The sequence below is a fragment of the Triturus cristatus genome, chromosome 9 (genome assembly GCF_964204655.1).
Source record: "Triturus cristatus chromosome 9, aTriCri1.1, whole genome shotgun sequence".
In the NCBI taxonomy this organism is placed as follows: domain Eukaryota; kingdom Metazoa; phylum Chordata; class Amphibia; order Caudata; family Salamandridae; genus Triturus; species Triturus cristatus.
The window spans coordinates 1,210,144,609-1,210,161,787 of NC_140592.1; the positions used below are offsets into that span (position 1 = coordinate 1,210,144,609).

At 41.1% G+C, this 17,179-nt stretch overlaps 1 protein-coding gene across 1 annotated transcript in view; it reads left to right on the top strand.

The window, feature by feature from the left end:
- Positions 1-16,234, top strand: part of SPTB (spectrin beta, erythrocytic) — a 232,153-nt gene extending 215,919 nt beyond the window's left edge. Inside the window, exons 29-36 of the mRNA XM_085627228.1 lie at positions 112-196; positions 5,441-5,637; positions 6,753-6,859; positions 7,695-7,767; positions 11,156-11,409; positions 13,033-13,206; positions 14,335-14,377; positions 15,944-16,234. Coding sequence (XP_085483354.1) covers positions 112-196; positions 5,441-5,637; positions 6,753-6,859; positions 7,695-7,767; positions 11,156-11,409; positions 13,033-13,206; positions 14,335-14,377; positions 15,944-16,099 — 1,089 coding nt within the window. The 3' untranslated portion in view covers positions 16,100-16,234. The remainder of the gene's footprint in view (positions 1-111; positions 197-5,440; positions 5,638-6,752; positions 6,860-7,694; positions 7,768-11,155; positions 11,410-13,032; positions 13,207-14,334; positions 14,378-15,943) is intronic.
- Positions 16,235-17,179: the final 945 nt, after the last annotated feature.

The window sequence follows — 17,179 nt, forward strand, 5'->3', positions numbered from 1 at the left end:
TGCTTGAGGAAAATATGTTTTCAGCACTCCTCCAATAAATGTACCTCTTTGTGTATGTCAAGATAAAGAGCGGCTGTGAAAATTGACGATCACTCTTTCTTTACGTTTCAGATTAAAGAAAAGCTTGTCCAGATAATGGAGAAGAGAACAGAAATGATAGACAAATGGGAGAAGCGCTGGGAGTGGCTCCAGCTGCGTGAGTGAAGCTCTTAATGTGTACCATCTAAGGGTGTCTTTGCAGCTCAGTCACTCTTCTGTCACAGGCCGGAGTAGATGACTCAGTGGGAATGATATCAATGAACGAATTGTCTTTAACGATTCTTATGAAGATCTTTTGGATGACGCGCCTGCCTGAAATTTTTATTTACCTACCTATATAACCCCTTTGAATCTACCTGCAAACAAAAGGAGTACTAGTGGCCCTAAAGTGAGGCATTTGTGCTGGACCTAGGAAAAACTTAAACTAAGAACCTCCCTCAGCCCCTGCAGGCGGCTGCTCTGAATGCAAAGTACACAAGTAGGGTGCTGCTGACTGTAGCAAATTGCCCAGGGATACAGTCAGCATATTTCACTGGGGCCAGTCCGGATCTTTGACTCGGCTCAGTAATAGCTGCCGGATCACAAACCAGCTATATCCCTTGCTATTGCAGCACTGAGTCCCCTTTGTTTTTCTATTTATTAAGCATGAAAATTGACTTACTACCCAATTTTTAGTTTCTGCATCACTGGTATCACCACGCAGTCCCCTGAGTGGGAATGTACTGTGATTGTTTTACTTAAACTACTCCTCACACACTGTCAAGGGAAGGCGTGCTACGTTGTTGCTACGCAGGTAGAGGACATCTTCCACATGCACAGCAAAAGATACAAAATAAATGTTCCCCCTGATAGCCTTTCTAGCAAGTGGAAAAAAAGGAATCCCTCCACAGAGAGAAGCTTGAGAGCCCAACTCTCCTCGACTCTCTTATGGCCCCTTTCATGTCTGTACCTGTACACCTTATGCCCTTTAGCCATCCTTCACCAGGTAAGTCTTTTTCATGTGCTCCTTTCCCCCCAGGCACTCCTGAATGCTTTCTTCTTCCCCACCAGGCACTCCCATTTGCCTCCTTCCCCTGCCTGCCCGAGACATTCCTGTTAACCTCTCACTCCTCCCCAGGTGAAAGAGCCAACTATGCAAGGGACAAAAATGGTACCAGTGGGATCTGGGGCAGCAGAAGATAATTAAAAATATTGATGCTGTGGTTTGTGTGCACGTGCATATGCTTGTCTGTGTGTCTGTCTGAGAGTGCACGTGCATGCTGGCTTTGGGAAATGGCGGTAATTGTTAGTAACTTGTGGGCATCCATGAAGTGAAGTTCCATTGCTCACTCTGGGTAAAATGCTGGCCCTCACAAAATGCTGGTAATTCTTGGCAACTTGTGGGATGGTACCACACAGCTCACCCATGGTACAATGTTGTACTTCAAGTAATGAAGATAATTCCTGGCAACTTGCGGCCTCTATGAGATGATGCTCAATGCACAGCCTGGTAAAATGGTAACCCTGGCATAATGGTGGTCATTTATGGCAGCATGTGGGCATCCATTTGAGGATGCCCATAATCTTCCCGGGGTAAAATGCTGGCCTCCACATCATGGAGGCGATTCTTGGTAACTTGTGTGGCATGCTACTGTAGGGGTGGGCAAAAAGCCTTGCCTTAGAACAATGGAGATCATTTGTGGAAACCTGCAGGTATCCATGGCATGTTGCCCTTACCTTCTATCGTAAAATGCTGACTCTGGCAGAATGATAGCAAGGGGAAGATACCTTTTGCCCGCCCCTGGTAAAATACTGACCCTCTTCAAATGGTGGTATTTCTTGTCAGTTTGTGGACATCCATGGCAAATTGTCTACCATGGTAAAATACCGGCCATGGCATAATGAACTTTACTGATTCAAGATGGATCCGTAGATTAAATAAGCATAGTGTGAGTGAGTCGAATCTAAAGAGATGAAACAAAAATCCTTCCAAAGCCATTTGGACCGGTAAAATAAAACTAGCTGCCGCTGACAAATGAAAACAGAAGATAGATGAGAGTGACTAGGAAGCCAACCAATGGTAAGTCATGGGTGGGCTGTGAGCCCTTTTTAGATATTTTTTTTAAACAATAGATTTGCAAGCGACAGCGCATGCCCTGACTCAGGAGAGACCTAAAAACAAGACAAGAGGCCTTTTTCATCTATGCATATAGGGTCTGAAACAACATCCCTGTATCCATACGGACCACTCCAACGCTACTCGGACTTAGAAAAGAGTTGAAGACTTACCTTTTTAAAGAACACTTCATCACAATGCATTAATAGTCCACAACCTAATTTCCTCTCTAATTACTCATTGATTTGAACCTTGTCTTTGACTCTGTACTGCGCTGCGCAGCCTCTTGGCTAAGTTCACACTATATAAATAACATATACATACATAGAAGGCGCAGATTGACTCAGCCAATCAGATTACTTCAAATGTTGGCATGAGCTTCTAGACTCAGAGATTGCCTACTTACTAAGTTTATTGAAAGTCTGAAGCAGGGGCATGAAGAAGATAGGTAAAGTTGGATAATTTATACACATCTAGGCCGTGAGATGTGGCAGGCGTACTTGTAGCTATTTCCCACTTTCTGCCAGTCGTTAGCAGCTGTTAATTGCCAATTCCCGTCACTATTAGCTCTCTCCTTTCGCTCAAGCTTGTTATTGCAAGGTAGGCAATTAAACGAATAAAACCTTAATAACGGTCTAATGATGCTTCATTAACCACCGGATACAACCGCAAGCATATTTTTGCAAGGAATTTAAAGATAAGATGCAAACATGGCCTAGAAAGCTCCCTCCACTAGAGATATGGATACATATAATGAATTAATAAAATATGACCCTCCACTTTCCTGGGATGCCAGTCTGGGAAACAACGGCAGTTTGATCTTGTTATGTAGTTTCCATACCCGGCACTCAGTTTCATTCTAGTCGGTATCTCATTCCTTTATTTCTGCTGAGTACTTGGCCCCACTCATGTCATGTTTGTAGAGTGCATGGCCGTCCCGTAAAAGGGACGTCTCAGTGCTAGCAGCCAAGAGAGGAAGAACATAGAGGAGACAAGGTCAGTGAAAGAGCCAGGTCTTAGCCGCCCTTCTGAAGGTCACATAGTTGGGGATGCTTCTGATGGCCCGCGGCAAGGAGTTCCAGAGGGCCGGCGCTAGCACCTTAAAAGAACGTCCTCTGGCTGTAGATCTGAGGAAAGGGGGAGCCTGTACTAGATAGATAGGCTGGCCGATCGTAGATCACGCGTCGGGGTGTAGGGAAGACCTAGCTCGCTCAAAATTGTGGGACCTGAACCCGTAAGAATCTTATGAATAAAAGAGTGCTTTGAATTAAATTCTCTGCTCAATGGGAAGCCAATAAAGACGACGCCGAAGGCCGGAGACGGAGCAACGCCTAGGGAGGGAAAATAACGCACAGGCTGCTGCTTTCTGAGTGCGCTCCAGCCTTTTTATCACTGACTTATTGGATCCAAGGAGCAGCACATTACAGTAGTCCAGCATGGTTAAGACAGTGGCTTGCACAATCAGCTGGCGAGTGTGGTGATCGAACTGACCCAAGATGGGTTTTAGGCCGCGCAGCAAGCCGAAGCATATTCCTGTGACAGATTTGGCATGCTCTTCAAAAGTGAGAGCATTATCGACCCAAATGCCTAGGTTTTTTACCACCGTTTTCAGCTGGGGGAGGGGGGTACGCCGAGCTTTTGCGGCCACCAATTGCTGCCCCATAGATGGGAATCTCTGCCTAATAGGAGGATCTCCATTTTCGCAGGGTTCAGTTGGAGACAGTTATCCTCCATCCAGGCAGAGATGGCAGTCAGGTCCTCCTGGAATTTGGTGGCATCTTGATTGGGTTTATTCATGAAGGAAATCACCAGCTGTGTGTCATCAGCTTATGACACCAAAGAGATGTTACGGGCCGTAGCCAGCAGGGCCAGCCGCCGGATGTACACATTGAACAAAGTGGGGCTCAATGCTGAACCGTGGGCGAGCCTGCAACGCAAAGATTGGGTAAGGGAGTGAAAAGGGTGGGCAATCACTTGGAAGGTCCTGTTATCTAGAAAAGAAGAGAGCCACGCGAGGGCTTTATTCATGATACCAATCTCCCACAACCGAAAAAGCAAGATGTTGTGGGAGACTGTATCGAAAGCTGCACTGAGATCCAACTGGATCAGTGCCGAAGTTCTGCCCTCATCTAAGGCTCCTCTAAGTTGCTCAGTGACCGCCAGTAGAGCAGACTCAGTGCTGTGCAGGTCTGAAGCCATTTTGCAAGGGGTCTAAAATGGAGTTGGATTATTTTTATTATGTATTTGGCAGATTAAGAATCTAAGTGCAGAGTTAGTTGCTAGATTGCTTTTCGTAATGCACATAGTTCTTCTGATATCATCACTGCAATTTACGATACGGGCACTATACGCTTGTCGGCTGATATGGCTGGCAATTATTAATCGGAATCTATACACTAGCAGTACTTTTTAAGGTATTGGTAAACTAAGCATCTATACCCGGAAATGCTGCGTATAGCAACAAGGTTGAACGTTAGATGATTGGCAGTGGAAGCGTTACATATATCAGAGGTGGAAGTGACTGTACATTAGATTTAATGTACTTTACACGTTTTTCCCAGATTCGCACAAGGCCAGGTTCACAAACGTTTTGTTGTGACTTACTCTTGGTTTACTCCTGAAGTACTTCAGTTCTAAGTCACACTTTAACAGACCAAAGTCTTTGTGATTCGGGCCCACCGTAGATTATAAACCTGGTCTCCAGAATCCACAGTGATCAGGGTAGTCACTATTCCGCACCAGCTCGCTGGTAGTGGAAAAGAATTTAGGAATATGGAAATCGGTCTCTTTTGTTGCTGCCAGTAACACTTAAAGACTCTTTAGCCGCCCTTGAGATTTAACCACCCGGGCAACTAATATTTTGAAAGAAAAAAAGATTTTACCTTTATGTTGTTGTTTGTGCTTGTTGTTTACCTCTGTTTATTAAGATGCTGAAAACTTGCGTTTTTGAGAAACACTATAATTACCTGCACATTGGCAGGCATCAGGGTCAAAGGTCATGTGATAGCACCAGAGATCAGATGGTGTTTCATGCCATTTTCCCCACCTCTGTGATTTTGATATAATGATGTCACAAAGTGATGGGAAGCCATAAGTGGTCTGCCAACTAATGTATGTCCCTTGGAGCTGATGACCTCACACTTGGTGATGAAGTCATCATGTGAGTGGTACTCTTCTCTTTAGGATTTTTTAAACAGACCCTATGCTATATGATACCTGCTTTTTTTGATAGGAGAATTCAAAATGTGGAACAAATAGCTTTTATTTTTTTAGTTTTATCCAAGTTTGCTTTGTCTTCAATTCTAGTTCTGGAAGTGTGCCAGTTTGCCAGGGACGCCTCGGTGGCAGAAGCCTGGCTAATCGCACAAGAGTCCTACCTCGCGAGCTGCGACTATGGCAATAGCGTACACGATGTCGAGAAATTGATCAAAAGGCATGAAGCATTTGAGAAATCTACAGCCACCTGGGAAGAGAGGTTTGCGGCTCTGGAGAGGCTCACTACGGTAAGTGTAGTATTCCCAAGGGCTTCCGCAGACTGATCATGTTTCAAAGCATCCATTTTGTTTACATTTACAAACACAACATTTAATTATTTGTTTATAAAATTATATATAGTGCGAACATGACCTGTGATCACTGCAAATAAACATAGATGTTTTAATCATAATTTTTTTTGCTCTACTATTAATATTGTGAGTAAAACATAAAACAGTCAAAGGCATTAGCATCCACCACAGTATGGCTTAGTAACAAGAAGCAGACATCTCACAAGAGTTTGTAAAAAAAAGTGGTGCTTTGCTTCTCCAGCCAATTAGACCCCAATTTAGCATTTACTTTCTAATTATTCTGTTACTATTTTGGCAATAACAATAATTAAACATGCAAGTAGGTCTAGACTTGTTAAGCTGGTTCCTTAAAAACAAATATATTTATTTATTGGAATCATATGCCACAAACACAAAAAGAACAAAGAAAAACATATATTTGTCTAAATATGGCAGCTTTGTGCCAGTAATAAAAATCTTGCATTAAAAAAATAAATAATCATCACATATAATTCCAATAGAATGGTACGGGTACTTCCTAGCATGCAGGGGTACTAGAACAGGTGTAGACATCCATTTAAACTTTAAAGTACATTACAGGAAACTATGATTCTTATTAGTAGAAAGAAAAGATACTATTGATCTTGAATTACTGTAACCTGAAGACATAGTTCAAGCACACAAACAAACAAAAACAGAAGTTTTCGGTTTACTTTTGGAAACACTTTTAAAAAGCGTTTGTCCCATTAAGTTTATAGAGACATCAAAGTGTACCCATTCTCTTAGCTCTGCTTGTTATAAATATAGGATTCATTTTTTTCACAGGATCTAAAGAAAAAAGACTATTTCCTTGGACCAAAAATACATGCAAAGTCTCTATCTTTTTTCTTGAAGAACTGATATTGTGATCTCATTGTATGCGCCCAAATGTCACTGTGAAACTGAAAAACAAATTAACACATACAAATTATATACATAGTATAATCAGTTCATAATAAATTGGGCAAAATTGTTTTCAGATTGTTTTTACTTTGTACACTGTTGTTTTTACTTTGTATACTGTTCTCTTTCAGCTTGAGCTGTTAGAAATGCGAAAACATCAAGAGGCTGCAAGAGTCAAAGTGGCGCAAGGCGTCGCCCATGAGCATGCAACGTCACCATGGCATCAGCATCAGACACAGTAGGTTGCATGTTTTTTAGACAGTTGACAGGCTCAAAACTGGGAAATAAATATCTTGGATTCATTATCTTAATGTAATTAACCCCAAATGCCCACTCACAGAAATAAAGTTCAATAGAAAAAACAAACATGGTCATTTCTCAACATTTAGATATGTTACCGTGAAATCGTAGGCAATGGGAATGCATTTCTTAACTGTGGGCAATGGGGTGCATTTCTTCAATTTCCTCAAGGGAGGTTTTTGTTCAATATCAGGATCATGGAACTGTCAAGAATCTCCCACTTTTGCATGAAGGTTTCTGCTGTAGGGGGAGCAATCTGATGTTTTCAATCTATAATTTAACCTCCACAAATCAATGAAATCTGTTCATGTAACTCTGTTGGGAGTATTCATTCGACTGATACTGGTGGAAGAAGGAAGTGAGATAAAGAGGAAGGCGGTGCTAGGGAGTAAAGTGAGCAAGAGAGAGAGGCACCAGAATAAGAAGAGAGAGTCAAAAAGAGAGGGAGCTATAATGCAAGAGGTGTGGCTTAAAGAGAAAGGGAGGAAGCAAGAGACATAGAGACAACAAAAGAGGGAGAGAGAGAGAGAAGGTAAGAGACAGAAAAAGTACAACAGCAATCAAGAAAGTAAGAAAGAGCAAGAACAGAGAAAGGAAGGGATAGAGCAAAACAGAGAGAAGAAAAGGTACAATTCTATGCATTATGGAGTCTGTGCTCTGTGGGGCTTCCAAAATGGCTATATTATGTCTGAATTGCTAAAATGAGTTGTTCAGAACTTAAAGGAATATTTTTCTATGTGAACTAAAGTTACTTTTTATTTACTTTTCCATAGACATGAAGAAGACAGACGAGATACTTATGTTTCAGAACAACATAGTCGACAAACAACTGAGCAGCCCACACTGGTTAGTTTCCGATTACAATTCAGTGTATTGTTGTTAGCAGAAAAATATAGCATACACCGAATACAAATACCCATTGAAGTTTTAAGAATTCATAGTTCAAAACAGGCCCCTGTAAGCATCTGCAGATAAAATGGAGTATTGTATGCATGTAGGTTACTCTTGTATTTGTTCCTACTGTGCCAGAAACAGTACCACCAAACGATCTAGACATCCTATATTGATTTGATGTGGGGTCCTTTAGGGATTTGAAGAGGATGCACCAGTCTGTTGGCATCTTATGATCTGGTTGAACATGGAGTACTGCTGGTACATTTGAATTCTGTGGCAGTGATAGACAAGCGGGTACATCGTTAGACAACATAGGAAAACCCGTGATAGATCAAGACATATTTAGGGAGCCATGATGTGTCTGGCGGGGCACGGAGTGTTGCACGGCAGAGATACAGTGGTTGAATAGTTACATAAATATTCAGTTAGTGCCAGGTTTACAAAAAGTAACAACATATATTCCAACCACTAGTGTGACTACATGCCAAGTCCAAATAATATTCAGTCTAACTAAGGGGCATATCAGCAAGGGCTTTATCTCCACTTTTTTGGCTTTAAAAGCCAGAAAAGCAGAGATAAAACCATCGCCCTATCAGCAAGAGGGTGCTAACATGCATATTCGCATGTTAGCACCCTTTTTCACTACGCCTACCTTTGCATCTCTAATGAGATGCAAAGTGAGCGTTCCTGACATTCACTACATGTCAGAACATCCATAACGCGGCTTTGCGCTATCAGCAAGGATGCCCTAGCATTTTAGCAGACGTTAGTTTTTGGAGAAAACTGCTGTTTTCTCCAAAAACTAACGTCTGCTAAAATCCTGACTTAGCCACCCCTAACATAGGGGGTGGATTCTGCTGATACGACCACAGGGTCGTATCAGCAAGGTTATCGGCGTTTTGCAGGGAACATCGCTGGAAAACCAGCGATGTTCCCTGCAAAACGGCAATTTCCCCGCTATTGCAGGAATTTTTATTGCCTTGAAGATACGAGTTGCTAATAACGTGATATCTCAGCGATAAAAATCTGCGATAGCGGGCGTTAGGAAAAGAAGCGCTAAGCACGCTTTGCGATAGTTATCGCAAAGCGTTGCTAATATGCCCCTCAGTCCTCAGGCATCATATGGAGGCGCCAGGATAGATTAAATACTGGTTAGTGCAGGTGAAGCAAAGTCATCCTCAAATACAATATCGGGATCGGACTCGGAAATAATTAAGAGTAAGTTTGCTTCTAGGTGGCAAAGCATATTGAGCACCACCAGATTTCAAGAGGGTCTGTTGAAAAGGGATCCCCCACAAAGAGAAATGTTTTCCAGGTGTGCAGAGAAATGTAAGACATAACCATAAATCATTGGGTTTGCAGTGTAGAAAGTAGTTGTTGTGTCACTGGACCAACAATATGGACTCAAAAATGCAATTATGTGTTAGCTTCCAACACTTCCTCAAATATTAATAGATTTAAGAGAGGGGACATGCTTCTGCGAACCCAAGACTGCATCCTGTGGCCAGAAAAGTGTGGGTATCACTTCAGTTATAAGGTTTCAAGCTATGAAGTAGAGTTCTGTACAGGACAACTATCTGCACTGGTCGGTTGCAGGGTAAGTATTGGGTCCAAGATCACGAAAATTGCAGCAGCACCAGGCAATTGTGCAATGATACCGGGAAATTTAAAAACAGTCACATTTTCAATGGTGGTTGGTACAAATATCACAAAATATTCAAATTGGTGCAAAATGAAGCAGAGTGCAGGGAGTTAGCAGCCTACACCTCAAATGATTATAAATCAACCAAGCTAGACACAGTAACATGCATAAGGGTTATGACTTCCACAAAGGTTAAAGCATTACAATGGTACCCAACCCAACCAACCGTAAGCAAGTCCCTTAGCAAGTCATTTAAATGGTTTAAAGATGTTTCTTATATGTGTGATTCCTTCCCTCTCCTTGACATTTACCTATACCAACCACCCCAAACTGCTACAGGATATTATTTGTAAAACTGCATGTGGACAATATTGTAGCATTGTTGGTGTAGTAAGCGAGCAATTGAGTTTAATTACTTCCCTTTTGTCTACAGATTGTATTAGCCCCAATCACAATTTTTTATCGTTGATGATTAGACTGAAAGAAATAGTGACCCTGATCCCCAACTCCGAGCTGCACCGCGCTACCTCCTATTCAAGAAACTTCTCAAAACTGGGAGCTTCAAGAAAGCCTTTGCCTAAGATGGCACCTGATCCACCAGGAATGTTGGGTGTGATGTAACTAGATATTTATCTCTGTTGTACTGCTTATGTATAGATAGTCCGTAGTTATCTGTAATCTCCTCGCTCCAAAATTATCGCAAAATGACAACCAGCACTTTATGAAACACTGAAATAAATACATATAATGTTTCTGCCCCCCTTCAATTGACTTATTCTATGGGTAAGGCACAGTTTGAATGGGATAAATACATCACCACTTTACTAACGATCATACTGTATTATCAAAATATATATAAAGTAACAACTACATTGAAAATGATATAGTACAGTGTCTGTACTTACCCACATTTTCTCAGAATCGGGTAGTTTTAAATTTTCTATGAACGTCAATGACACTTATTTTAATGGAGACGGAACACAGAGAGGCCGAAGGTTGATTCCTAGTGGTGAGTAGCGTGTCTTGCCATCAAGCATGTTTCAGTCTCTGAAAGCAGCTCTAGACAGGCCCTTTCAGTAATGCCTCCAGCCCCTTGACTACCACTCTCACAAAAATGGGATTCTCTCAATCCCTGGTGGCAAAGAATTGACTTATACCAAAATTAGGGTCTGATTTAGATCTTGGCGGATGAGTTACTCCATCACACGGTGACGGATATCCCTTTCACTGAAATATAAATCTAGTATATCCTATGGGATTTACATTTCAGCGGACTGGATATCCCTCATCGTTGTGACGGATTAACCCTTCTGCCAAGATCTAAATCAGACCCTAAGTCTTCCCCATTTCTGCAGAGGTTGGAGAGAGAGGGCTGCAGCCTTCAAAAATCTTTTGTCCACTGTGCTTCTTCAAGTGCTTGTGGTAAAAGATTATCAACAGCTACCAATGCCCCTTTTATTTGCCTCTGCAGAGGTGCCTACACTCTTTCCTCTGTTTAATTCCATCAGCTGTGCTCAGAAGACACCTGACAATGTCTTACGTGCGTTCTGTTTACTTTCTGATGCTGACTTCTGAATCCAAAGTGGGCACATCAAACTTGCCCTTCCTTAGGTTCCCTTGTCTGCATGATTACTAACACACACTCCAGGACAGGGCGCTATTTTCATACCTTAATAGCGATTATCTTTTCACTATTAGGCAGAAGATGTAGAGACCGATCTGGTGGAGTTTGGCCATTCAGATGAAGACGCTGAGATGGATACTGAAGGATTGACTGGTCATGAAGAACTAGCAGGGGGACTACATCACAGCACATTGCAAGTACCAACCAGTGAAAAACAAGAGGCGTCCACTCTCCCTCAGCAGCCAGAAAGCTCCCGCAGCATCCAGATGAAAGGCTACCTTGGGCGCAAACATGATCTTGAGGGGCCCAACAAAAGGGCTGCAAACAGGTCTCATGTGCACTTTCTATTATTTGATCGCACACATAAATGAAATATATTTGTGAAAGCATTTCAAATATCCATCTGTCTACTGTCTCTGAGAATGATTTATGGAATTAGTTATACTATGCTCTTTGGTATTAATTATACTTTGCTCTTTGGTATTGATTATACTTTGCTCTTTGGTATTAATTATGCTTTGGTATAAATTATACTATGCTCTTTGGTATTAATTATAGTATGCTCTTTGGTATTATTTATAGTATGCTCTTTGGTATTAATTATACTTTGCTCTTTGGTATTGATTATACTTTGCTCTTTGGTATTAATTATACTTTGCTCTTTGGTATTAGTTATACTATGCTCTTTGGTATTATTTATAGTATGCTCTTTGGTATTATTTATAGTATGCTCTTTGGTATTAATTATACTATGCTCTTTGGTATTAATTATACTTTGCTCTTTGGTATTAATTATACTTTGCTCTTTGGTATTAATTATACTTTGCTCTTTGGTATTAATTATACTATGCTCTTTGGTATTGATTATACTTTGCTCTTTGGTATTAATTATACTTTGCTCTTTGGTATTAGTTATACTATGCTCTTTGGTATTATTTATAGTATGCTCTTTGGTATTATTTATAGTATGCTCTTTGGTATTAATTATACTATGCTCTTTGGTATTAATTATACTTTGCTCTTTGGTATTAATTATACTTTGCTCTTTGGTATTAATTATACTTTGCTCTTTGGTATTAATTATACTTTGCTCTTTGGTATTGATTATACTTTGCTCTTTGGTATTAATTATACTTTGCTCTTTGGTATTAGTTATACTATGCTCTTTGGTATTATTTATAGTATGCTCTTTGGTATTATTTATAGTATGCTCTTTGGTATTAATTATACTATGCTCTTTGGTATTAGTTATACTATGCTCTTTGGTATTATTTATAGTATGCTCTTTGGTATTATTTATAGTATGCTCTTTGGTATTAATTATACTATGCTCTTTGGTATTGATTATACTTTGCTCTTTGGTATTAATTATACTATGCTCTTTGGTATTAGTTATACTATGCTCTTTGGTATTATTTATAGTATGCTCTTTGGTATTATTTATAGTATGCTCTTTGGTATTAATTATAGTATGCTCTTTGGTATTAATTATACTTTGCTCTTTGGTATTAATTATACTTTGCTCTTTGGTATTGATTATACTTTGCTCTTTGGTATTAATTATACTTTGCTCTTTGGTATTAGTTATACTATGCTCTTTGGTATTATTTATAGTATGCTCTTTGGTATTAATTATACTATGCGCTTTGGTATTAATTATACTTTGCTCTTTGGTATTAATTATACTATGCTCTTTGGTATTATTTATAGTATGCTCTTTGGTATTATTTATAGTATGCTCTTTGGTATTAATTATACTATGCTCTATGGTATTATTTATAGTATGCTCTTTGGTGAAAAACTGTGCGACAGGAGAAGGACCCTCTGAATTGTTCTTGGCTCATTGATGCTTTTTTGAATTGATGCTGAAGAACTTAGGAATGTGATCTTTGTATTATCATGAAAGCTGCCAATAGTACTCAACAAAGGTGTGTTCTTGCCATGGTTGTAGGTCCTGGACTACTCTGTACAGTGTGCTCCAACACAACGAGCTGTCATTCTTCAAGGACCCCAAGAGCTCAGACTCCAGTGCACCATTCCACGGAGAAGAACCCTTCAAACTCACCCATGCCACGTGTGAAGCAGCGAGGGATTACAAGAAGAAGAAATATGTGTTCAGGCTGAAGTAGGTGAAATATTCCTGGTTATATCAAGACAAGTGGTATTTAGAGGTTTAAGCCATACTGTACACGCATGCGCTGTTATGGCATTATCGTGGAAGGAACTGGAGATGCAGTGTTTGTGTATGTTTTGTTGAAAGGATGTGATACTCTACTACGCTTAGTAGGCCACAAGTAACATGCACTGAGAAAACACAGGGTTTCAGACGGTACAACATTGAACAAAACTGACCACAAACACATTTTACTATGAGGCTAGACCAATGATCAGCAATGCAGCTTGAAGACTGTGTATTTTCTACATACTCATAATCCTATTTACTAAGCCTCCCCACCTCAATGCTGTACTCAAAGAACTCCACAGGTCTGCAGTTCTGAATAAGGGTGCATAATAGCAGCATTGCTGATGACTGGGGACACTATGCTGGGTGAAGAGATGGCCCATGTCTACATCCAGAAAGGGAGTCAGATAAAGAGGAAGAGAGCAGGGTGGGATGAGAGAGCAAAGGCATCAGGATGGAACAGTCCAGGGGCATCGTTAACTTCCCAGGTTTGCAGCTTGAGCAGGGGGTGAGTTTCGCTTGACAGTTCTGTGGAACAGGAACCATTTAAGGGGCATATTATCAAGACAGGCGATAAAATTATCGCCGCTTTAGCGGCAGAAAACCGCCGCTAAAACGGCGATAATGGGCTTGATAATATGCTCTATGGAATTCCAATTGAAGCTCAGGTTAGATGTCCTTCACATCTAACATGGGCTTCAATGGGAATCAATTGTGGCTTGAACAACCTAATTTCTTACAAATATAAATTCATACATTTCATCAGATAATGTTATTACTGCATTAGACAAAAATGTAACTCAGACCAAGGTTTGTGGCTTGAATGGGACCAATCCCTCATGTAAAGATTTGGTCTGCACGGTGGTGATTGAGGCAAGTCAACACACTGTCTATGCCTTTAAACTGCTTTTGCATTACCCCACAGTACTAAATACCAGGCCTGAGCACTGAGCACAGAGCGGGCATTGGTGATGGGTGAAGGAAGAGTTATAGTCCCAGCATTAAATACAGAATGTTACATTTATATAGATGGATTGCTGGAATTTACAGAACACATGTTTTCTTTTTCAGACTGGACAATGGCAGTCAGTGGCTGTTCCATGGAAAGGATGAGGTAATTCATTTATATTTAAGATATGTGTTACTTGTAACATAAGATTTTATGTCTGATTAAATTAAGTTTATATGGTTTTTTGCTAAATTGTGAATCAATGCAAACAGCAAATAAAGCATAATAGGCCCAGAAGCCGGCGATGTGACTTTGTGTTTGAAAAGATTACACCTCGCACTTACCTGCACGCTTAAACTTACTCCTGAATTAAGAATCTGTTACCAGTGTGAGAAAGAGGACCACTATACTCCATATGTACAATAAGGGGGTGAGTAAGGAAAACAAAGGTGTTTTTAGAATTGCGCTATTTCCAGATTCTCACACGTGAAAATCCCTGAAAGTTAGAAACTCCCCCACCCATAAGGCCTGATGACTTTGCCTGTCCTACTCTCAGTTACTCCTGAGTCCCAGAACCCACAAGTAAACAAGGAGCACTGCATGAGTAAGTCACACCTCCTCATAGCAGATCTTTATGAATAAGGTCCCTATGATTAGGGAAGCCAGGGACTAGCAATAAAGGTACGTAAAATACCACTGGATGATCAGGTGTTGTACATCTGTGCACTGTGTAGACACACCTACACATCGCAGGGCTCACAGAATATTTGAGAACCGGGCCGTACTACGGTATACACCTACTATAGCCGGCAGCGGCTGGCACAGGTAAACGCGGCGGGCAGGAGGGGTGGGAGTTGACAGAAGACGGAATAAGTATGATTAAATAAATAAATAAATAATACCTATTCCGTCATCTGTCGGCTTCCACCGTGCCGCGCCCTGCGACGCCTCACTCTACAGCGCCTACCTGAGCCGGCCACCGCTAGCCTACAGCAAGCCCGTTACCTCGTTCGGCAAAACATGGCCACTACTACTGACTTGGCAGTTCGGGCTGGACTGTTCCCATAAGGAACAGGGTCAAGAATGATTTGTATATGGCTGGGTTCAAACTGGGGTGGCGTGGTGAGCAAAAGAACGATGGATTAAACCCAGATCCTTGTGACTGCGCGTGAATGTTTGCATTGTTCAGCCTTCCATCCATCAATTGATTCTTTTGCACTACTACTTCATGGCACATTACATCAGTAAGGGTAATTAATTAAAATAGGCTTATGGCTGAATAACTTTAGTGTCAAGGTAGCTCAGTTAAATATAATTAAAATAGGGCGGTGGGCCCTACCCCCGAGACAATGTATTATCAAAGAATTTAGTGACACTCGATGTAGTGACATACAACCATCACTATCTACACATCATTTCACTTCCACTTCCCTTCATTCTGAAGGTTAGTACAGCACGCCATTTCATCAGCCAGTGTTAGGTCGAATGATCAGTGTTCCAACAATTCATTCATTTTTTAACGCAAAACAGGTGTAGTAACCTCTGAAAGTTGGGGAAGTCTTTAGTTTTGATAGCTGCATAACAAATGCTTATCCATTTCTACTTTGGGTTGATTTTTAATGTTGGAAGTAGACTTCTCAGTTACATCCTAAAGTTCATAAATAAAACATCTTTAATCTCAGTGCTCAAGAACAGCTGAGTAGTTGCTCATGAATATTTTGATTTTTACAGGACGAGATGGAGCACTGGATCCAGGTGTTGACGTTGGCCATCGCATTGGCGCATCCCCAAAGAATGACACAGAGTCTACCTCTGCCCTCAACCTCTTCTGCTGAGGGCAAAAAAGAGAAAGAAAAGAGATTCAGCTTCTTCCCTCCCAAAAAATAAACAAACATGAAATAAAATAGGACAACTCCGTGCATAACACTCCTTGGTGCTGTGAAACAACATGCCGTACTCTATTCAATAAATTGTTACTTTAGATAAATAAAGATGATTAGTCTGTTTTGTTGAAAAAAATTACTTCCGAGCAGTGTTTTTGTAATCTTCCACTACTCAGATGGTGTACTTTAAGCTAGATTTCCATTCCTACTCATGTAGCAAAGTCTTTTGAGACATTAGTTTAACCATGAGTAGCCAAGAGTGTTACAATACGATGACAGAAATTTAGGCACTCAGACCTATTGTCAATGTTAAGTGTTTCATTACAAAAGCACAATCTGCAAATACCGGTTAAGAAATAAGGAATTAATATACTTAAGGGAGGAGTACAAGTGCCCTGTTAGAATTGATTGCAAACAAAGACCAGGGAAATACTGCTTACAATTGTTTTTTTTCACCTAATGCGAAGTTTTGAATAGTATAATGGAGAATTATTTCCAAAAAGGGGTATTTTTTATATTGTGGGGTTGGTGTGAGCTGGTGGAGTCATTGCTAGCTGGTGGAACCAGCTACGGAAGTGGGTGCCTGCTTATGAAAGCAGTGCCAGGTGGTGGTGGTTGTGTCCGCTGGTACATGTTGGGCCTTCTAGTAGAGGTGGTGCTAGCTGATGGGGCCTTTGCCACCTGGTGGAGTCACTGCCTGGCGAGAGTCTGTACTGATGGATGTGTCGGTGCCTGTTGTGGAGTACATGCCTGCTGGTGGAGTCGATACGTGATAGGGTGTCGCTGCCTAAAAGCATCACTGCCTTCTGTTGGAGTCACTGCTTATTGGATGCCACTGCCCGGTTTGTCAGTGTCAGCTAGTGGAGGTGGCGCCTGGTGGTAAATTTGGAACTGGTGGGAGTGTGTTGTTCTCTTCTGCTGGAGCCTTTGCCTTGTTTGGTGTCAGTGATTAGCGGTGGTGTTGGTGCACAGTGGGCAAGTCTGTGCCAAGTGGAATGTCGGTTCCTCCTGATGGGTCAGTGTCTGCTCATGGAAACATTGGTAGGTGGTGTCAGTTCCTGCTGGTGAAACTGATGTCTGCTGA